The 24,579-nt window shown below is 44.1% G+C and overlaps 1 protein-coding gene across 1 annotated transcript in view; it reads right to left on the bottom strand.

Moving 5' to 3' along the window:
- Nucleotides 1–688: 688 nt before the first annotated feature.
- Nucleotides 689–24,579, bottom strand: part of LOC147463473 (uncharacterized) — a 126,744-nt gene continuing 102,853 nt past the window's right edge. The window contains exon 7 of the mRNA XM_086489053.1: nucleotides 689–1,027. Coding sequence (XP_086345179.1) covers nucleotides 963–1,027 — 65 coding nt within the window. The 3' untranslated portion in view covers nucleotides 689–962. The remainder of the gene's footprint in view (nucleotides 1,028–24,579) is intronic.

Genomic DNA, 24,579 nt, shown 5'->3' with positions numbered 1-24,579 from the left:
TAGCCCCCAACACTAACAATAGAATGTGGGGTGGATGACTTACTCTTGGTTATGTGTGAAATCATCATGATCGACAATCTCTCTAGACTAACTTTAACCATCATAACAATTTCTCTCCGAGCAGTGAGTGGGCTTAAACGAATGTGATATTGGCTGCATCTCCAAATCTCAGCTCCATGCAGTACGGTAGGCCTGACTAGCATATCAAACATCCAAAGTTTGGTGCGGAGCTATATGTAAGCTCACTGACTCCCAAGTGCACCTAATGCTGAGTAGCCACTCCTTCAAGGCTCCGGAAACTGTATGTAACCTCACTACCTCTCAAGTGCACATAATGCTGCGTAGCCCCAATTGGGCCTCAGCCGCTCCTTCAACCAGAATCGTGGACCAAAAATGCCTCCCAAATCCACATATTCCTTCAGATACTCCAATTTTTTCTCCTCAAAATGAGAGTAGATGCATGGATCTGGTCACCCATTGTGTCAAAGTGTTTGAATACCATAACCTTTGTCATTGTAAAATTTACTGTGAGGTCAGTCCCTACAAAAGGAATTTAGTACGTGCAGATGGTGTTGCAGGCCCTCGAGTAAGTCTGAGATAAAGGCATATTATCGTTGATAATGAAATTGGTTTGACTCTAACTTGAGTTACTGGCTTCCTACAATTGCAAAATAAGAGAACAACCCCCTCTTGCAAAGGTTTTACTAGCTTAGTAAAGCATTCTACTCTGCCTACAGCGACGAAAATAATTATTCTGCAACTTAGGTTGCTCTAGAAGTACAAAGTTGTTTCCTAAAACATAATGTAGTGAAAGATCATTAGTTTAAAGGTAAGCTATGAATAGGTCGGTCTTTTAAGAGTTTGCCACCTTAATCAAAGCCGGTGGCTATGTAAAACTCCTATTTCTCCTTGCTCAAGATGAGGGGTGCCCAAATACTGTGTAATACCTTTCCATCTCAACCTCATCCCCCGCCTTTTTGTAGGATCTCTAGGAGAAAATTCCTGATAACTTTGCTCTCTTCATCAGCTGCAACCAAAGAAAGACATCACACCAATTACAAACTTATTTCAAGCTAAAAGCAAGCCTTGAACTAAATAAAATTTGGTCTTTTTTGCTACTAAACTACAATTTCAGGAAGAACTTTCTATCCTTCAGTGCGCTATCTGTGAGGGCCTGCCTGTCTGTTGCTAGTAGCATTGATTTTGTGAAAGACAGCTACTTAGCATCCATGATGGAGAAATGGTGACGAGGCAGTATAGCCTTGAGTAATTCTTTTCAGAGTACAAATGAGATCTTCCTTACGCACGACCATTCTGTAAAACAAATGAAGGTTTGCGTAGACGTCCGTAGCATGAAGACACTTCTTCTCCCAGAAGCACTTGCCAGAAGGGGAGGAAGGGATGACAGTTGGAGCCAGCATATAAACTTGAGACTGCAAGCAAGAAACTAACCAGCATCCTTTTTTACAGGACTGCTTGCCTCAAACATGATGCCTCCCAATCCTTATTCAATACCAGTGTTGCCTTGCTCCTACAAAAGTGGGGATCATGTGATATGCAGACCTAGCAAGCATTTTATTTCTCCAAACATCTAAGAGCCTTTCTGGCTTAGTTATGCAACTTGACAGCTGCTGTTTTCTCAGAGTCTGCAATTTTCTCCTATGTCTGTTCCTATGTTCTTTTGACACCACCCTTCACTCCGTTGACCCACAGATCCCAGGAGCTTTATGTTTGTGCCCTACACAGCAACTTCATCACAAGATTTAGACAGCTAATCGGTAAAAATTAATCAGTGTGAAATCTCTAGTCCATATTTATGTCAGCTGAGAAGATGGCATTAGCTTCTGTGGGTAAGTTTATGGTTACATCATATAACGAGTCTACAATCCACCAAGGTTGGATTTTAATATTATGGCATAGGAGAGTTTTTTGGTTTAAATCGAAGGCTCTCTTCTTGAGAAAAGGGATACATGTTTTTAGGATGCAAGCTATGTACAAATACATAGCAAGGGGGGCTTTGAGTGTCAGCAAACAAGTGCACCACAAGGTGTCTACATCTTGCTGCATCCGGTGGCGTCACACAAAACTTGGCTTGAGGCCAAAGTGTCTGTACCAAATCTGTCACCCCCAGGTCCCCTGTGTGGTGTCCCTTGTGTGGTGTGAGAACTCAACAGCCACTTGGAGCCAGTCAAGAACTGTCACAAAGTGATGACGTGGTGGAAAGCAGAAACCCTAATTTCTGCCAGGAACCCTAAAATTCCTGCAAACCCTAATTTCTGCCAAAAACCCTAATTTCTGGAAATCGCGGATCCTTTAATAAAATAATAATATTAAAATAAAGATGAGCGACGCGAATCTTGCTTTTTCTCTACGCAATGAGAAAGAGAGAGAGAATGCTTTTGCTTTCAAGTTTTGACTCTCTGTGAGAGAGAGAGAGAGCAGTTGCTTTTGATTTGAAGCTTTTGGGGCTCTGCTTTTGGGCATCCCTTGTAACCTTTAAATTAGTGGTGAGAGCCTCACTTCTCAGAGCATCTGGACGCAGAGTCTGAGAGTGAATCCCGACCCACTCTCTTGTACTTTGAATTGATTAATACAAAAAGAAATACCGAAAGGGGCGGCAGTCTTTGGGGCCAATATCTCTAGGCGCGGAACTCCACCGGGCCAGTGCAAATCTATTGTGATCTGTGAATTGTTTTGAAGTGGTTATTTGGTGCTGTCGCAATTGGATTTTTATACAGTGGTATCAGAGCACGGCCGATTTCTCTTCTAAAGGAAATCCGATCCTCAATTTTTTTTCCGCGGCACCTATGGCTTCAAGCAATGATCAGTGGACTCCCTCTGCATCTGGAGATGCGGGCAGGGATCACAACAAAGATTCCGGCACAGAGTATGGCCCGGCCTCAACCTACTCAGGCGGAGCGGCAAGAGATGGAGCGTCGTCAATTGATTGGCAATGCAACAAAGATGATGCTCAATTTTTCCAAGGACCCGAAGATGGCAAAATATATGAACCAGACCTCTTTGGAAGCGGAATAGACGGAGTGGCAAAGAACCACCACACCACTCCCGAAACCCGCTCTCAAGAAACCTTCTGCCTCCAAGAAATATACGGAGAAGGAACTGGAGAATGTGGTTTATGCACGGATTGCTCAGCTTTTTGATGTGCAAAAGAAGAACAAAAAGCATGGCAAAAAGCAGAAGAAAGGCACTGACTTCCCGGGATATTTGGGTCGTCGGTCGACATTCGACAAGGCAAAGAAACTGAAGAAGCGTGTCAAGTTTGAAGGCTTACCCAGTTCTTCTTCTTCTTCTTCTTCTTCTGACAGTTCTTCTAGCTCTTCAGACTCGAGCGAAGAAGACAGGAAAAGCAACAAGCGAAGCAAGAAACAACGCTTCATAAACGGCAAGAAAAAGGCAAAGAAGTCTAAGTCTCGCCCAGTGAGTGACACTTCTACAGAGGACTCATCTACGGACAGTTCAGACTCTGACAACGGAAACTTTTATGCGAACAAGAAGAATTTTTACAAAGCCAACCAATATTACTTTCTCGAAGATAAAAGCAAGAAAGTCCGAGAGTTTAAGGAAGGTGGCCACTAGATCAAGTTTGATACTTTTTCAGGATACTCAGATGCTTCGAAGGCTTTGTTTTTTATACAGCAGTTTGACATCGCTTTCGCGGGAGGACACTATTCAGAGCACTCCAAGATTCGGAGAGCTGCCTCTTATTTTAAGGGGAAAGCTCAAACTTGGTGGTCCACGCTTCTATTAAGCAAGACTGTGCTAGTTACATGGCTGAAATTTAAGAAGCTTTTTATTTCTTCTTAGTTGACGCAAGAATATGAACGAGATATACGAGCTGCTTGGAACCATCTTCGGATGACCAAGAAAGATACAATCAATGCTTATTGTGAAAGATTCTGGAGCTCTTTTCTACCCGCCTCTTCATTCAAGAAGATCTCATTCAGAGAACAGATTGAGCGGTTTACCTTGGGTCTACCTACAAAGATCCGAGATCCCTGCTTGGAACAGAAGTCAGCTTCTATTTAGGAGTTGACGAGTCATGCGAAGCGGGGCTTTGCAATTCACTCTGGCAGTCTGACCTACCCCACAGATGAGGTCACGACACAACGAACCGGACAGACTTTTGGGAATGAAAGTAGAAAGAGAAAGAGCAACCCAGAGAGAAAGGATGCACGACCCAAGCTTACTCCTGAGGAGAGAGCTCGCTTCATCAGAGAGGGGAAGTGCTTTGGATGTGGGGAACATGGACATATCTCCGCGAAGTGCCCTAAAAAGGCACAGAAAGAACAGAATGATAAAGACGACGACAGGCCTGAGAGTTCAAGAGCAGCTGAGCAACGTGGCAGAAAAGGCAGATAGAAAAGCAGATCTAGTACCACATGGCGTGGGACCTGCACCGAATCTAATGAATGAAAGTACAAACTTTGCCGCTTTTGGGGCAAAGTGAAGGATCAGGAAGCTCTTTTGAAGGAGCCAAGGCCAACTTCTTTTCACTTGGAATTTGCGGCTCGATTTGGAATTACGCCCGACAGACTGACGCCACAAGCGGAGGTAGTTCGACTGGCACCCTGATGGGATGTTGCCATTACACCGAGCATTGGCAAACTTCATTTGCAATGACAGGGGTGTTCAGGGCACGCGAGTGACGTTCTACTTAGGATCCCTTGGTACCACAAGAACTACGCCGTAGTTAACTACCGGGCTGAGAAAGCGACTTTGATAAATGAAGGGCTAAGAGATTGTACTTGATGAACTTCAGTTTCTTACTCGTTCTTTTGGGAGAGAACTGAACGATGGATAAAGGTTGAATATGTTTTGACCTGATCAAAAGAACGCCAAGATTTTTCTCCACGCTGATGCCGATTGCTTTTCAAAGGGCCTGAAGATCAAACCATTGATCTGATACCTGGAAGCACGCCACCAAATCGGCCACCTTATCGTGTGAGCCGAGTACAGAATGAAAAGATTATGAACCCAGTGAAAGCCTCTTGGAAAAGGGTCTTGTCCAGCCTAGTACTTCACCGTATTGCTCTCCAGTGTTGTTGGTTTTGAAGAAAGACGGATCTTGGAGAATGTGCATCGATTACAGCGCTCTCAACGAAATCACCATCAGGAACAGATTTCCGATTCCTAGGATCGATGATATACTCGACAGGTTACAAGGATCCTTGTGCTTTAGCAGGATTGACTTGAAGAGTGGATATCATCAGATCAGGATAGCGCCAGGAGATGTCTACAAGACAGCTTTTCGGACGACTTTTGGGTTATTTGAGTTTTTGGTGATGCCTTTTGGCTTAACCAATGCTCCTACGACATTTAACCGGATGAAGGACAGGATTTTTCGAGAGTACAGGCTATTTGTTGGCACTTTCTTTGACGACATCATTGTTTTCTCCAAGAATGAGTCAGAACACAGAGACCATGTGCTAAGTCTTTCAGGCATCACGAGATCACACATTAGTGATTAATGCAAAGAAAAGTGAATTTTTTTTCCTACCAAAGATACACTTTTTGGGACACATTGTGTCAGCAGCAGGAATGCAAATGGACCCGGCCAAGATAGAGACTATCCGTGATTGGCCCGATTTGAGGAATATCCATGAAGTTAGAAGCTTCTTGGGACTGTGTTCGTACTACAGGCGGTTCATACGAAAGTTTGTAGAGGTTGCTTCCCCTTTGCATATCTTGACATAGAAAGGAGTACCTTTCTCGTGGGGATCCACATAGGTGACTGCCTTTCGGACCTTGAAAGAGAAATTGACTACAGGACCTGTTTTGACGTTGCCGGACTTGCAGAAGTCATTTGAAGTATATTGTGATGCTTGTGGTCGTAGTCTGGGTGCGGTCTTGATGCAAGAAGGCCATGTCATAGCTTACGAGAGCCGTTTGTTCTCTAGGCCGGAGATGACAGCACAGATCTATGGGAAAGATCTTTTGGCGGTTATCCACGCTCTTACTCAATGGCGGCATTACCTACTCGGAGCGGATTTTACTGTCTTCACAGACCATCAGAGTTTGCGCTACTTCTTGTCACAGAAGCAGCTTTCGGAAAAGCAGATGCGGTGGGCGAACATCTTGTCACAGTTTCACTTCTAGATTGTCCACGTGCAGGGACAGAAGAATGTGGTGGCAGATGCTTTGTCTCGGAAGCCGTTGGTTCTGGCTATTTTTGCGATACATCATAGAAGCTTCGAGGATATGGTCGATCAAAATGCCACAGACACAGATTTTGCAGATATTTTCACACGGATACGAGATGGGGAGACAGTAGCTGGATACTCCCTTCGGAAGGCTACTTGATGAAAAAAGATTATGTTGTGCGTTACACAACTCTTAAGGGCAAAGGTTATGACTGAATGCCACTGTCCACCTTTTACGGGTCACCGCGGCATTGCTACCACCATGAAGGGGGTAGAGAGATACTTCTTTTGGCCGAGACGCAAAAAGGATGTGGCAAAGTTTGTGCGCAATTGCTTGGTATGCCAGAAGGTCAAGTTTGACAGGCATAAGGCACAGGGATTCTTACAGCCTTTACCCATACCCACCCACCCTTGGGAGAGTATTGCAATGAATTTCATTTTTGATCTCCCAAGAACATAGAATGATCACGATGATTTTCTGATTCCATGGCACTTCTGAGATCATTGTTTTGAAGGCAATTTGGGAGAACATTGGCACGCAATTGCAGTTCTCGTCATCGTTCCACTTGCAGACTGACGGGCAATTTCAAATTGCCAATTCAGTGATTTTAGATTTATTGAAGTCTTGTATCTCGGATCAGAAGACTCAATGGGAAAAGAACTTACCTTTGGGCGAATTTGCCTACAAAAACACGATACACTCTTCGACGGGGAAGACGCCATGTGAGATTGTTGAAAGTGCTGCGAAGGTTCCATCCTTCCTGAGCACGAAAGATTAGATATTTGAAGCGAATGAATATTCGCGAGATTTGGATACGGCTTTTGCCAAGGTTCACGAGACTTTGCAAGAGTCTCAAGAACGACAGAAAAAGGCAGCGGATCGCCATCGTCGCGACTTGAAACTGAAGGAGGAGGATTGGGTGCTCTTACTTTTGAGAAGGCACGCCTAAGAAACAAAAAGGGAAAGGAGAGGCTTTTTCCAAAGCTTAGTATGCGATACTACGGACCTTTCCAGATAACTGAAAAGATAAATGATGTCTCCTTCCGATTGAAACTGCCAGATACTTGGAGGATTCACAATGCATTGCATGTGAGTCTCTTGGAACCTGTTAAGGGTGATGTGTCTGATGATGGGGAGCCTGATGAGCAACCCGCAGTGGAAGAAAACGAGGAGATCCTTGTTCCTGAACAGATATTGGCACATAAAGATACGAAGAATAAAGGTAAAGTCCGAAGGCAATTCTTGGTTAAGTTCAAGAATTTTCCTGCATTTGATGCGAAGTGGATGGAGGAGGAGGACCTAGCAGATACTCCTCGGATTGTGAAACTTTACCTCGATGTTTTGGTTTAGCATAGTCTACTCCAAACGGAACCCAGAAATTCAGCTTGGCCGAAGATTTGGTGCAGTAGGATGCACAAGAGGAGAGTTACTCCCCTCCTTTGTCAACAGATGCCTTGATTTTGATACTAAAGTCATTGATGTCTCTTTGAGCTTCAAGGATACTGAGAGCTGACAGTATTCTGCTGGATGACTTTATAAAATGGAATTCCTGATTATGATACTGATTTGTTCTTGACTTCTTGTGAGTGCAGGAATTGATAGACGAAATGACTGCAGCATTTTGGTCTACTTGATCTCGAATAGACATGGTTGCAATAGGGGTTAGTCAATCGGACATCGATGAGGTCCCGATTGGACCTAGATGTGATTGCTAGCTACATTGCCGATAAATCATGGTCTAAGATCCGAATGAATGTTGAATGTCATGCGATGTTCTGTGATGTCTGGTGATGTCCTGTGATGTCATGTGATGTGACTGTCGATTTTTGTACATGTGCTAGATGTGTGTTCCTAGTACGTAGGTACTAACACTCAGTGTCTGCTAAGACGGTTTATGGCTTTTGTCGGTTTTGCAAGCGTAATCGCGGTCGATTACAATGCTTTCAAGAGGGGGGTATGTCACAAAGTGATGACGTGACGGACAGCAAAAACCCTAATTTCTGCCAAAAACCCTAAAATTCATGCAAACCCTAATTTCCGGAAATCGCGGATCTTTTTTTTTTTTTTTTATAATGATGAGTGACACGAATCTTGCTTTTTCTCTACGCAATGAGAAAGAGAGAGAGAATGCTTTTGCTTTCAAGTTTTGACTCTCTGTGAGAGAGAGAGAGCAGTTGCTTTTGATTTGAAGCTTTTGGGGCTTTGCTTTTGGGCATCCCTTGTAACCTTTAAATTAGTGGTGAGGGCCTCACTTCTCATAGCATCTGGACGCAGAGTCTGAGAGTGAATCCCGACCCACTCTCTTGTACTTTGAATTGATTAATACAAAAAGAAATACCGAAAGGGGCGCCAGTCTTTGGGGCCAATATCTCTAGGCACGGAACTCCGCCGGGCCAGTGCAAATCTATTGTGATCTGTGAATTGTTTTGAAGTGGTTATTTGGTGCTGTCGCGATTGACTTTTGACTTGGAGTGTCCAAGTCTGTTACAAGAACACTCTCTGTGAACCCTAGTGCACAACGGAAAGGAGAAACCTACCGCTGTATCCAGAGCCTCAGTGCCTCGGGCTGCTAGAAAGAGGACGTGAACTCAAAAGCAAGTCACCTCAAGGTTGGGAGAAGGGTCACTGAGGAAGAAAGTGAAGCTGTAGTCGAAAAAATTATATCGTCTGTCAATATCAAATCTAGTCAGCCCCCGGAAGACTGCTGCAAAAGGAGAGGTATGGACTAGAAGTGGCGTCCTCAAGTAGGGCTGTCCCTCTCAAGCCATTCAGCTCGAAGCGAAAGCACTACCAAGAAAGCGTCTAGTTGTAGATGTGTGTCCATTCCCCTGTGTCGGAGGAGTGTGGGATGGGTTGGGTGATGAGGCTGAGGGCCGAGGGTGAAGGATGGGGAGGGGGGGAGGTGGCGGTGAGATAGAGGAGTCTGAAGGTGGAGAGGGGGGGGAGCTGAGGAGGTGGTGAAGCAGAGGTGGAAGGAGGCTCCTCAGGGGGGTCAAAACGGTTCCCATCAGAACCCAATGTTGCTGAGCTGTAGGAGATCGGCCACCAAGGGGGGCCGTGTGGCGAGCCCGTCCCTGTTGACGGCGGCCGGGCACCTGCTGGCCAACCATCAACTGGCTTTTTGCTAGCCTCTGTCTGCTGGGCATGCTCAACCTTTAGGGGCTCAGCATAGCTGCAGGTCAAGATCTCCTGCGAGGAGAGGCCTTCGCTAAGTGGCCCATCTGCTTGCAAATAAAGCATTGGTTCGGGAGTCCCGAATACTCCACCCTCTGGCATAACCACCCACCACTCACCCTAGGTAGGAGAACCACCTTCGGGAGGGTGTGTGTCACGAACCAAAACGCGTACGGTGGGAACACCCGCAGCCTTGGCAGCAACTGAAGATGCCGTGCACGGGGTCTCCAAGACTGTCCCGATCTCGGAACCAATCCTGGAGAGAAGCGGAAGGTAACTCCCTCCTCATGCTGGGGAAGCAGATCGAAATGGGCAGATCTGCCTCCTCCACAAAAACATCCGAAGCTGGGTCGGAACCATGGCACCATTGTCAAAAATGAGCCCCGACCGCTCGTGTGGCCAACGGGCTCATCCAAATGACTTTTGTAGCCATCTCGGGAGTCTCAAACTCGATTTGATAGTACCCTCGTCCGAGGAGCTGTATGTCGATGATCTTTCCCACATCTGCTAGGAGACGAGCCTGAAGGAGGTCACGCACTTCGCCTCTGCTGGGTTGACTGCTAATGATTTTGTAGATAACACAGGTGGCCTGGAGGCGCTCCACCTCCGCTGCAAGGCTCGCTTGCTTTGCTGGCGACAGAGCAAGTCGAATGGTGGGCTCTGCGAGGTCGCTCGAGGGGGCTTTGTTAGAGTCCTTCTATGGCCAAGCATAAATCTCCATTCGTGTCTATTGTTGTGGAAGAAGGCGAGCCACGGGGGTGGTGGAGCGTTTGCCGACGAGCTGAAATCAACCCATCAACAATGCTAGTGAACGGGGCGGCGGGGGGGGGGGGTGGATGGATAAGGGGGGATGGGGGCAGCGCGCTATTGAGCTGGCACGCAACGCGAGGCGGTCGGGAGGGGGGAGAGAGCGATGGTGGAAGGGGAGCGGGTGCAGTGCAGGGCAACGGGGGCGATGATGCGTAGGCTAGCGAAAGCAGCAACGAGCATGATGTTCACAGGACAGTTGATTCCTCTAACAACGTAAATACATAAAGGTTGGGTAGGTTATTTAATCCTTTCTGTAAAACTTTGTGAATATAAGGATCAACATGAGGAAGATCATAAGTTAGTACATGTTGTACTTCTTTCGAGAAATCCATGTCTCCTGGTTTATACAGGCATATGTGTTGTGCTTCGAAACAAAAGACCGACTTTGCATTACAGACTCTTATCTTTGATAGATTCCATAAAAGACCATCCAAAATAGACTTGGTCTAGCTTGAATGTATTCCTGTTACTCAAGCCATATACAAAAAGACTAAGGAAGCTTCTTACAGAGTTAATATCCAAATAGGCATTCAGGTATTTAGGTGGTATATTAGAGGGGTGGTTGTAGGTTGGCGCTGGGTTAACCTCCTCCTTCCGACTCCATCCTTGACAATTATTTCCTGCAATTAGAAATATAAGAGATTCTTAGCAAATTGAGCACAAGCTGGGGTATATGCACATCTACTGCGGGCACTAGGTAGATTTGATGGAGATGCATTCATGGTAGAGGGAGTACAGTTAGGAGTCAATGAATTGCGGTTGACTGTGAAGTAGCTTCCCGATGATTTAGAGAGGGAGGCAATGGGGGTCCATGCAAGGTGGGTGGTTGAGTTAAATACTAGGGATTTTGATTCCTGGGTTTAGCACTTCTCCCTCGGGTATGTGAATCTTGTGAATCTACCCTAGCCCGTTTTCCTCCTCTGCTTTCCTATCGTTAGGGGAATACTGCCTTTGATAGGAATACTTCCAATTCCTCTCCAGGTGAGTTCGGCGGTGATTGGTGGCAGAGAGCAGCATGTTTGATGTAGGCCTTGAGCCTTTCTCTGTACATCACATGGATTAGGAGGGCCTTAATAGCTTGTTGCCCGTCTGTAGCAACCCACTTAAGAAACTTTAGTGTTGACTTTTTCAGAGAGTCAAGAAAAAAAGCCTGTATTTTATGTATCGTGAGCCAAAGAGCGTGGTCGAACCATAGGACATTCCCATCTGTACGAGACTCACCCATGTATTCACAGCCACATTTGATGAAAGGCATGTGTATGTTTCACGATTGATTAGTGAAGTATCGATCTCGGCCAGTGAGTGAGATCGCTCCTTTGATCCCCAGTACACAGCCTAAATCATGTGAGCATCTTTGAGTCTCAAAGACGGATATGGTGAAGGGGCATCCCATCAAGAAGGGTTCTATGATATTAGAAGAATTCGTCATTAAAAGTTTTTCTAGCCCAAGATTAGCGGCTGCTTTATCCTTGTCATTGAGCGTAGTAAGCAGAAACCCTTCATTTATTGGTGCTAGTGAGGCAAAATTACCAAATGCCCATACCTTTTTGTTCGTGTTTTGCATCCCATGTCTGCACAATTTCCTACATACCAAAGTAACTTTCCAGCGTAGTGTGATATGGGCAAGGTGGTGGAACAATATAAGGAAGGTCTAGGAGCCAATCCATCCAAGATTGTGCTTTGATGTAGGGGTGTGTGTGTGTGTGTGTGTGAGAGAGAGAGAGAGAGAGAGAGAGAAATGAAATGAAATGTTATATTAACGTCTTCAAAAGGCCGAAGTGACCTATGAGACCAAAAAGTTACAATGTAGTGGATTAATGAAATGAAATGTCATATTAACGTCGTCAAAAGGCCGAAGTGACCTATGAGACCAGAAAGTTACAATGTAGTGGATTTGATACAAAGTCAGAGCAACAAGATGACAAAATGACAAAATAAAATACTATGGAATCCTAAACTGCTAGGTGTGAACTAAGCAGCTAACTGGGATAGATAGATCACAAGAGATCTAGCATCGGTCGCTGGCAGATCTCATCAATCTCCTCCATGGTCAATAGTCTGACCGGGTGTCGTGCGTATTGGGCCAAAGCGATACGAATCCTTTGATGCAACCTCCGTCGATGTTGTGTAGTCCTCCGCAGTCGTGGGCGTCTGGATCTCCCCAGCTCGGTCGCTCGGTCGATCAGTGTGCCTCTTGTCTGAGGCGACGAGCTCTGCTGTGGTAGTGGCTCCTCCGGGTGTCCAGTGGCAACTCTAAAGAAGTCTGTGATCTGTCTCTGAGACTGGCTAGCCTCTCCTCTCATCAAGCTCTCTCTATGTCTGCGCAGCTCAGGCAAAAACAGACCCAGGCATATCTGATCCTCGTATCGAATGACTCTGGAGAGTGGTCCAAAGCCCTCTCTGAACAAGCAATGGAAGCGACCTCGTATCTCGTAGTAGACGGGGCAGTGGCATGTGCAGTGCAACTCTGTCTCAGGCTCGATGTCACACAGGGGGCATATCCTGGCCTTTGTTGGTACTCCGCTGTATCTCCCAGTCTCGATCCACAGCTGGTGTGAAGATGTGCGTATCTGGCCAATAGCACATCGTATCCCATGAGACAAGTGGGTGTCCATGTATCTGGGCCTCGTCACAAAACCGTCCTCCATAAGCTCGAGAAGATGCTCTCTATAGGAAGCCATCTTCGTGCCCAACTCCTGTGCTGGCTGTATCCATGTCCTCCTGGTGTCTAGCTGAGTCAGGTCCTGGCGGATGAGCCTGGTGATCTCGGACTGTGTAAGAGTCACAGAGGGTGCATCCAGTGAGTACTGGAAGGGAGGCAATCTGTCTATGTTGAACCCATGTGCCTGAAACCATGATGGCATCTCTACATGACAACATGTTGTATCTCCTTGCATGGCTAACTGTCGAGAGGACTCAAGTGCAAGGTGGGCATATCTATCTCTGGGATGTTCCCATATGTGGTGTATGAAGGAGACAGATCTGGTGAGCGCCTCAACCACTAGTGGGGGGGCAGCTAGCTCTGCCCGGACAATAACATGTGGTACTGAAGCCTTAGCTCTAATGAGCCGCGAGATCATAGAGACCAAAGGCTTCTCCATGTCCCCCCATCCATCAGTGCGGACTGTCCTCCCGTGATGATCCAATGAAGGTCCCCAGGGCCCAAATCTCAGCTCCATAAAGCAATGCACAAGCCACCAAAGTGTCAAAGAGCCAGAGCTTCGTCCGAGGCTCCTCAAACTGAACCTGTGAACACATCCTTTCCAATCTACCCGATGATGCATGGGCTCTGGTCAATGTCGTCTCTGCTGCCCTCCTCAATGAAAATGCTGGCCCACTAAAAACCACTCCAAGGTAAAGTGTAAGCATCTGTATACACCACTATCTCCTGGCCGTATGTGAATGCGGGCGCCGACCTCCTGATTCACTGTGGGGTGGTATTAAATACCATGACCTTGGTTTTACCAAGGTTGACGGACAAACCACTTTTCTGGGCAAACCTATGCAAAGCATCCAAGTGACGTCGCATCCCCTCCGGAGAGTCGGAGATCAACACAATATCATTAGCATATAACAATAGTGGAATCCATGTCCCTGCCAGTTGTGCACCTCTATCACCATCTGTCTCAATGTAGTCAGAAACCTCATCCACATACATACCAAATAGAGTAGGAGAGAGCGGTCAACCCTGCTTCACCCCAATAGTTGAGTGAACCGGTGTGGATAGACCCTCTGAGGTGTGTACATGAACCACTACCGACCTGTATAACGCCATGACCCCCCAAATGAGCTCTATGGGTACTCCCATCCACCATAATTTGCGCATCAATCTAGCTCTGGGTACTGTGTCAAATGCTTTGCCGAAATTTACAAAGCTACAATAGATCCGTCTCCCATGTGATCTGCCCTCCTCAATGATGGCTCTGAGTGTCAAGATATGGTCAAGAGTAGAAAAACCCCTCCTGAACCTTGCCTGCCCGGCTGCACGTATCCCCTCTCTCTCTGCCTATCTACTCAGCTACTACTCAAGAATAGATGCGCACAACCGTGCCAATGTGTGTCCAATCATGATAGTGCGATAATTCCCATGCTCCATAGGTCCTATAGAAAATATAGAAAAAATGAGTCTAGATTGGAAAAGACGTCAATCTAGGTACATATGTACTTATGTAAGAACATACACATGTGTATGAAATATCTTACAAGCATGTTTTCCTTGGGAAGGATAGATAAAAGATATAGGAAAAATGAGTCTGGATTAAACAGGTGGTTAATCTTTGTAGAGAAATACAGATACAACATAGCACAATCATTTGACCTAGAATGGACAGGTGGTCAATGTAGACAACACATCTGACTATAAAGATAAAGAATGAAGCTAGATAAGACATGTGGTCAATCTATGTGTATATCTACACATGTAGCATCATACGACCATCACTTGACCTAGAATGGACAGATGGTCAATTTAGACAACACATGTGCCTATTAAAGAACATGGTTATGCATGTCTAATCTAGAAAAGAGCACATTCCCATATGACCATCACTTGAGCTAGAATGGACAGATGGCCAATCTAAAGTAACATATACTTAACAAAGTACATTCCACCATAACCTAGCGTAGAATGGACATATGACTAAGATATTCAATACATATGAATATGAAAGAACATACAAGCACACTTTTCTACGAAAAGAAAGATAGAAAATATAGAAAAAATGAGTTTAGATTGGACAAGTGGTCAATCTAGGTGCATATATACTTATGTAAGAAAATACGCATGTGTATGAAATATCATGCAAGCATGCTTTCCTTGGGAAAGATAGATAGAAGATATAGGAAAAATGAGTCTGGATTGGACAGGTGGTCAATCTTTGTAGAGAAATACAGACACAACAACATACGACCATCATTTGACCTAGAATGGACAGATGGTCAATGTAAACAACACATCTGACTATAAAGATAAAAAATGAACCTAGATTGGACATGTGGTCAATCTATGTGTATATCTACACATGTAACATCATACGACCATCACTTGACCTAAAATGGACAAGTTGTCAATCTAAACAACACATGCGCCTATTAAAGAACATTGTTATGCATGTCTTTCTTAGAAAAGAGTACATTCACATATGACCATCACTTGAGCTAAAATAGACAGATGGCCAATCTAAAGTGACATATGCTTAACAAAGTACATTCCACCATAACCTAGCGTAAAATGAACATATGACTAAGATATTCAATACACATGAATATGAAAGAAGATACAAGCACACTTATCTAGGAAAAGAAAGATAGAAAATATTAAAAAAATGAGTCTAGATTGGACAAGTGATCAATCTAGGTGCATATATACTTATGTAAGAACATACACATGTGTATGAAATATCATACAAGCATGCTTTCCTTGGGAAAGATAGATAGAAGATATAGGAAAACTGAGTTTGGATTGGACAGGTGGTCAATCTTTGTAGAGAAATACAAATACAACAATATACGACCATCATTTGACTTAGAATGGGCAGATGGTCAATGTAGACAACACATCTGACTAAAAAGATAAAAAATGAACTTCGATTGGACATGTGGTCAATCTATGTGTATATCTACACATGTAACATCATACGACCATCACTTGACTTAGAATGGACAGGTGGTCAATTTAAACAACACATGTGCCTATTAAGAACATGGTTATGCATGTCTTTCCTAGAAAAGAGCACATTCACATATGACCATAGCTTGAGCTATAATGGACAGATGGCCAATTTAAAGTGGCATATGCTTAACAAAGTACATTCCACCATAACCTAGCGTAGAATGGACATATGACTAAGATATTCAATACACATGAATATGAAAGAACATACAAACACACTTTTCTAGGAAAAGAAAGGTAGAAAATATAGAAAAAATGAGTTTAGATTGGACAAGTGGTCAATCTAGGTGCATATATACTTCTGTAAGAACATACACATGTGTATGAAATAGCATGCAAGCATGCTTTCCTTGGTAAAGAAAGATAGAAGATACAAAAGAAATGAGTCTGGATTGGACAGGTAGACAATCTTCGTAGAGAAATTCACATACAACAACATATGACCATGACTTGACTTTAGATGGACAGGTGGGTAATCTAGACAACAGATTTGACTATTAAAGATAAAATATGAACTTGTGATTTATCTATGTGTGGATATACACATCACTTGACCTAGAATGGACAGGTGGTCAATCTAGACAACACATGTGCTTGTTAAAGAACATGGTTATGCATGTGTTTACTAGAAAAGAGCACATTCACATATGACCATCACTTGAGCTAGAATGGACAGGTGACCAACTAATGCACACATGCTTAACAAAGTACATTCCACCGTAACCTACCGTGGAATGGTTATGCATGTGTTTACTAGAAAAGAGCACATTCACATATGATCATCACTTGAGCTAGAATGGACAGGTGGCCAATCTAATGCACACATGCTTAACAAAGTACATTCCACCATAACCTACCGTGGAATGGACAGATGATTAAGATATTTAATACACATGAATATGAAAGAACATACAAGCACAATGAGTCTGGATTGGACAAGTGGTCAATCTTTGTAGAGAAATACACATACAACAAAATACGACCAACACTTGACCTAGAATGGACAGGTGGTCAATGTAAACAACACATCTGACTATGAAGATAAAAATAGAACCTAGATTGGACATGTTGTCAATCTATGTGTATATATTCACATGTAACATCATAAGACCATCACTTGACCTAGAATGGACACGTGGTCAATCTAGAAAACACATGTGCCTATTGAAAAACATGGTTATGCATGTCTTTGTTAAAATTAAGCACATTCACATATGACCATCACTTGACATAGAATGAACAATTATAAAATATCTTAACTACACATATTGAAATCACCTATTTATAAGGAACAAATGCCAATGTTAAGAATGCACGTATGCTAAGAAGACCCTATTACAATCCATCTATCTTAGAATGGACGAGTGGTCAATCTAGTGTACACATGTTATTGGACATATGCAGTATAGATTGTTCACTTCCCCATGTTCATATGCAGTATAGATCATATGTGAATGTGCTCTTTTCTAGTAAACACATGCATAACCATTCCACGGTAGGTTATGGTGGAATGTACTTTGTTAAGCATGTGTGCATTAGATTGGCCACCTGTCCATTCTAGCTCAAGTGATGGTCATATGTGAATGTGCTCTTTTCTAGTAAACACATGCATAACCATGTTCTTTAACCACCTGTCCATTCTACGTCAAGTATTGGTCGTATATTGTTGTATTTGTATTTCTCTAAAAAGATCGACTACCTGTCCAATCCAGAATCAGTTTTCCTATATCTTCTATCTATCTTTCCCAAGGAAAGCATGCTTGTATGATATTTCATACACATGTGTATGTTCTTACATAAGTATATATGCACCTAGATTGACCACTTGTCCAATCTAGACTCATTTTTTCTATATTTTCTATCTTTCTTTTCCTAGATAAGTGTGCTTGTATCTTCTTTCATATTCATGTGTATTGAATATCTTAGTCATATGTCCATTCTACGCTAGGTTATGGTGGAATGTACTTTGTTAAGCATATGTCACTTTAGATTGGCCATCTGTCCATTTTAGCTCTAGTGATGGTCATATGTGAATGTGCTCTTTTCTAAAAAAGACATGCATAACCATGTTCTTTAATAGGCGCATGTGTTGTTTAGATTGACCACCTGTCTATTTTAGGTCAAGTGATGGTCGTATGATGTTACATGTGTAGATATACACATAGATTGACCACATGTCCAATCTAGGTTCATTTTTTATCTTTATAGTCAGATGTGTTGTCTACATTGACCATCTGTCCATTCTAGGTCAAATGATGGTCGTATGTTGTTGTGTCTGTATTTCTCTACAAAGATTGACCACCTGTCCAATCCAGACTCATTTTTCTTATATCTTCTATCTATCTTTCCGAAGGAAAGCATGCTTGCATGATATTTCATACACATGCGTATGTTCTTACATAAGTATATATGCACCTAAATTGACCACTTATCCAATCTAAACTCATTTTTTCTATATTTTCTATCTTTCTTTTCCTAGAAAAGTGTGCTTGTATATTCTTTCATATTCATATGTATTGAATATCTTAGTCATATGTCCATTCTATGTTAGGTTATGGTGGAATGTACTTTGTTAAGTATATGTTACTTTAGATTGGCCATGTGTTCATTCTAGCTCAAGTGATGGTCATATGGGAATGTGCTCTTTTCTAGATTAGACATGCATAACCATGTTCTTTAATAGGCACATGTGTTGTCTAAATTGACCATCTGTCCATTCTAGGTCAAGTGATGGTCGTATGATGCTACATGTGTAGATATACACATAGATTGACCACATGTCTAATCTAGGTTCATTCTTTATCTTTATAGTCAGATGTGTTGTCTACATTGACCACCTGTCCATTCTAGGTCAAATGATGGTCCTATGTTGTATCTGTATTTCTCTACAAAGATTAACCACCTGTTTAATCCAGACTCATTTTTCCTATATCTTTTATCTATCCTTCCCAAGAAAAACATGCTTGTAAGATATTTCATACACATGTGTATGTTCTTACATAAGTATATATGTACCTAGATTGACGTCTTTTCCAATCTAGACTCATTTTTCTATATTTTCTACCTTTCTTTTTCTAGAAAAGTGTGCTTGTATGTTCTTTCGTATTCACGTGTATTGAATATCTTAGTCATATGTCTATTCTACGCTAAGTTATGGTGGAATGTACTTTGTTAAGCATATGCCACTTTAGATTGCCCATCTGTCCATTCTAGCTGAAGTGATGGTCATATGTGAATGTGCACTGAAAAGACATGCATAACCATGTTCTTTAATAGGCACATGTGTTGTCTAGATTGACCACCTGTCCATTTTAAGTCAAGTGATGGTTTTATGATGTTACATATGTAGATATACACATAGATTGACCACATGTCCAATCTAGGTTCATTTTTTATCTTTATAGTCAGATGTGTTGTCTACATTGACCACCTGTCCATTCTAAGTCAAATGATGGTTGTATGTTGTTGTATTTGTATTTCTCTAGAAAGATTAACCACCTGTTTAATCCAGACTCATTTTTCCTATATCTTTTATCTATCTTTCCCAAGGAAAGCATGCTTGTAAGATATTTCATACACATGTGTATGTTCTTACATAAGTATATATGCACTTAAATTGACCACTTATCCAATCTAGACTCATTTTTTCTATATTTTCTATCTTTGATAGGGTCTCCCAACCTGAAGATAGGTACAATAGTAGTTAGGCTCCAAGTATCAGGCACGCCCTCCCACATGGCACGGTTAAACATAACTACTAGAAGCTCTGCTAGTAGATCTCTAGCATGCGTGAAATGCTTAGTCACTAAGTCATCATGATCATATGCTCTCCCAGTCCTCATCCTGTCAATGGCCTTCCTCACCATCTCAGCGGTGAAAAAAGCACATGTGTGTGGGCATGGATCGGGGGGGTCGAGAAGGGGGGACTGCTCAAGAACTGTGTACAGAGAATGCGTACTAGCAAAGGCCTCTATAGAAGTGATGGCAGGGGGGGAGAGTGCTCATGATGAAAGAGCCGCCATGCCTCACGTGAGTCCTGACTTAAGAATAGCTGGTATAGATCCTGCTCTAGGTGAGCCAAAAATGCCCTCTTCTTCCACCGCATCATGCGTCGGAAGTCAATCTGTGACTGTCTGTGAGTGATGTCCCCCAAAAGCACCTCCCTCTGAAGTCTAGCTCTAGTGTCCTGGCATCCTCATCATACCAATTGTTCTGGGACATGCTCCCCGAACTACATCTATGCTCAGGTTGGGTATGTGGGTATGCCTCTACTGCTGCATCATGTAGTGTCTGTGTCAGTATAGTAGTAAGCTCCTCCAGAGGTCGCCCTGGCTCCTCTATGCAAAGGCGTCCGTAGATCCCATCCTTGTATACAGAGTCCGTCTTCCGCGTGAAGGTGTAGCGAGTAGGGGCTGCTGCCCGTGGCCTGTGTGCTATACTAAACTGAAAAGAGATGGTCAAACGACACAAGAACATGATCCACTGCCACACCAACAGGTCTCGGTCCAACCGTGAGATCCTGGATACTAGAGATGAGGCTCGGCTGTGCCATGACGTAATCCACTATGCTGGCTCCATGTCTGTGTGGAAAGCATGTAAAACCCCCTGCAGCGGGAAATCTTTGTAGGCCATTTAAGATGGCCAATCCACGTGCAGTCCCCATGTCTATCGAGTGTCGTCCATACTCAGTGTGTTCCCCATCCTGTGATAGTCTGGATAGTCCCGTCTCTGCAACATCCAGCTCTCTCAGCATCTCCTGTGAAGTATCATAAAATACTGTCTGATGATGGGCAGTCCTAGCATTGAATCCTTCTAGAATGATGATGTCACCATCTCTAGAGAACTCCCAAATGTCATCATCCAAAATAGAAAAGGGAGACTCTCCTCAGGGTGGTGCATAAACTGACGTACTCGGGGGAAAGTAGCAAATACCAATGTAAGATATCTGTCTGTCTCTATTCTCAATCTCACCCACATGTACCTAGCTTGCTCATCCCTGCGGGCTATATGTATCAATGGCTGCAACTCCTCCCTGAATAACATTGCCACTCCTCCTGAGCCCCGCCCTCTGTGCTCTGATCGTGTCTCTTGTCTACAGGCTGTCTCCCATCTATATCCACTAATGTGAGGCATAGACTACCCAGGGACCTGATGTTTCTCAGAGTAGAAGACAATGTCTCTTCCCGTAAAACTATCCTCAAAAGCACCCACATCAAGGCGCATAGATTCATTACAATTCCAGGTGGCAACTTTAAGTGTGGTCCCATAGGTCTCGCACCGTCATGTGGAGCGCTGCTCTACAATCACCACCTGACCATCTCTGTAGAAGGCTGTCTTTCCCTTCTCCCTTGCCGCTTGAATCTCTGGCATTACCTCTCTCATATGCGCAAGCTATGTGAGAGTGAGGTCATCTCCAAGGAATATGTCCGTTTTCTTTAGTGTAGGATGCCTCTTCAAGAAGTCCTTTGCCTCCATGGATGGGAAACAGATGATTAAAGCTCTCTCTTTTCAAGTCTCCCCATTTCCTTGTGTCTTCTTCCCTACCCTCCATGCCTTTGTATGAGTAGCCTCACTACCTATCATGCGGAGAAGTTTTGCGACGTCCCCTTCCACATCATCTCGATCTTTTAGATCGGTTACTCTTATATGCAAAGCTCTAGTTTTCCTTCGCTGCTCTTCTTCTAGAGTCATGTTGATGATTGTAGGAGTGGGGACAAATGTAGTTTCTTTCCCGTTCCCTTTCTTAGCGACTTCTATCCATTTCTCGGCCTCATCCGCCTTCTTCTGTGTCTTCGTGATCACATCCATCTAGGAAGACCTCTTTACCACATTCTGTTTCTCCTCCTCTTTGATCATCCGTACCTGCTCCTTGATGACCTTGATTTCCTCTATCACGGAGGGTTGGAATTCCCCTTCCTCTAGTCCACTGCTTGCTCTATCAGCAAGCTCTCGCTTGAGGGCTGAGACCTCTTCTTTAAGTGCTTTTGAATCCGCCTTAAGTGCTTGTAGCTCTGCGCGCAAGTCCACTTTCTCCTTCTTCCATTGTGCGCCTTTGTTGAGAAACATTTGAAGAAAGTTTGCCTTCTCTTTCCACCATCCACCCCTCCACGAACTTCCCCTGCACGTCCTCAAGCCTGCACAAATTTCAGTACCTATGCGTCTCTGATACCTGCGCGAGCTGCCTATCCAGAGCGCTCTCTTCGCAGCAGCAGTCTGTCCCTCTGCCATCCAACCTCAGCCCTCGGTACAACTCCAATTCTGATTTAGGGGGTGTGTGTGTGTGTGTGTGTCAGGGTGCAAGTGTGTGTGTATACAGATTTCGCCCCTTGCTGTGTGTGCGCGCATACGCGTGTGTGTCTAGCCGTGGTGTGTGTGGTATTTGCTGGGTATTTTAGCCACAAATTGCGATGTGTGACTTTGTCGGCCGATGGATTTGACTGAACATTGTATCTACAAGCACCGGAAGCCATGGAGAGCTCGGCTATGGATCCTTGACACTTATCAAAGAATGTTTACATGAGGATGTTGAAGATGCACGCCGAGCTTGCGAAGGGCCTGCTCATGCCATGAAAATGTGAATTCCTGTAGAGGAGCTTATGGACCATGTTGCTTAATATGCCCTTAATGCAGTGATTCTCTTCTTCCCGAGTAAAATGCCTATGGCTCACGATGTAGGCCAATGGGTTGATTTTCTGCTCAAACGTCAAGTAGTCCCAGGGGTTTACTTTGGCGCGAGAGGATTTGATAAGGTCATACTAGCAAACATGGATGCGCGAGATGCTTTGCTTGAAATGTCTCCTCTCTTCTTCAATATGCAAATGACTCAAGTATTGCCTTGGGCTCTCACCAAGGACTATCAGAGCCTTATTCGCCATAAGAGCCCTGTCTAGGTTGAAGTGGTGGATTTTCCTCGCACTTAGCATCCTTTTCTTCCTTTGTTGGCTGCCAGTTGGGCAAGGTCATTTGCCCTCCTAAGCTAGATGCAAACACATATTGTTTCTGTATTTTGTGGGGCACTGACATCCCTACTCCAGCAGCATTTCAGTTGATTCTCGGAACACAGTGGTTGGCAAGCGCCCATTCAAACTCAAATGGGGTAAATTTACAAAATCTTGTTTTTGTCGTGGCAAATTTGGTCATATGCAATCTGAATGTTCAGAACCAGTATTTTGGAGCATTTTTGGTGCACCTGGCCTCACACGAAGGGTCTTCGGCTCTTGTCTATGGACAAGTGCCTTGGAGGGCTGAATATTTTGGACTTGCAGTCATGTTCTGACTCAAAAAGCTACGCTATTGCCAGTCTAGGTGGAACAACAACTCTGGACACTCATGGTATCACATTTGTGTGCGCATATTGTCACACCATCCTTTTTTCATTTGCAACCAACTTATTGGGAAGCTTGAAGACCACATTCCTCGCTGTCCTTTTACTTCATCTCTCATTGTTGATTGGTAGGTTATCACCTCCCAGCTGGAATGGCATGCTCATCCATCCTCTCCAGGAAGCTCCCTTCGATTGGAGAGACTCCATTGGAGCAAGGCTCTCTCTTTGAATTGGTCCAACAGTCTCCTTGCCAGGTACATCAGGTGGTGGACGACACGGGTCATGTACTTCCATTCTCTAATGCAGCATCTCAGTTTCGATTGGGACTCCATTATGCTCCTCTTTGGCGAGAGATTCATAGAATGCTTGCTGATCTCTCACCTATTCCTCCTATGAATGTGAACTCCCGCTGCTCTGATTAGAATCTTGCTGATACTAGCCTAGAATGCATTCCAGCCGGTAATGTTTATGCCCTCTTGCAATCTGATGCGTGGATTGTGCATCATGGTAATCAGCTATGGTCTCTGTCCAAGTCATCTTTATGGTGGAAACAAACATTGTCCAGCATTTGGCATAGTCATCTCCCTCAGAAGGAACGTATTTTCGTGTGGCGTTGCTTGGTGGGAGCTCTAGCTGTTGGCAGCATATTACCTGCACGGCATATTGTGCCCTCTCGTTGTGTCTGATGTTACGAAGCTGTGGAGATTGTGCCGTACTTCGTCGCTACTCCAGATCCTTCATTCGACAGGTGTCAGCTGGACTTCGGCCCCGTTTTCCTTCTGGCATTTTTCACAGACGGTTTTGGCTTTTTGGGATGCTTCAGTCCCCGCAGTCTCAGTTTGTGGTCCTTTTTGGTTGGGTCAGATTTTGGGTTTTGTGGGTCATTTGGCACCATCACAACCTCTTCATGTTTCAAGGCACTGACATGGACCTGTTTCCCTACTTCAAATTTCGTCTGGTCAAGCGCTGTATTTTGCTTGTGATGCTGGGGACATTACTCTTGATGCCTATAGGATTTACTTTGACTGCTTTTAGCCTTCGGAGCCTCAGAGTGCTCTACCTTTTGTATCTCCTTTTCTTCGTGGGTTTTCCTTGCTTTGAGGTATCCCACTTGTAAATAATATCAACAAGATTTACAAAAAGAAAAAAGTGTGTGTGCGTGAGAGAGAGAGAGAGAGATGTGGTGGTGGTGGTGGTGGTTTGGCGGGGGGGGGGGGGAGGAATGTCACAATTTGGTGGCATTGCATGCTGGCTCCAGATGAGACAAGAAAGGATAAGCCGAGCCGATGGCAACCATAAGAGGCAGACCAATCTTTGTGTTTGGCTGCCCGCAATATGCAGCAGAAATTGCGCCGTGAATCACGTGGCATGTACAAATGACTTGATGATTTGGCAGCTGGCTATGTGTGCTCTTTGGCGCGAGATTCTGAAAGCGTTG

The sequence above is a fragment of the Adiantum capillus-veneris genome, chromosome 2 (genome assembly GCF_014529385.1).
Source record: "Adiantum capillus-veneris isolate H3 chromosome 2, ASM1452938v2, whole genome shotgun sequence".
Lineage (NCBI taxonomy): Eukaryota > Viridiplantae > Streptophyta > Polypodiopsida > Polypodiales > Pteridaceae > Adiantum > Adiantum capillus-veneris.
The sequence above is the reverse complement of the archived record's forward strand: the minus strand, read 5'-3'. Positions and strand labels throughout refer to the sequence as shown.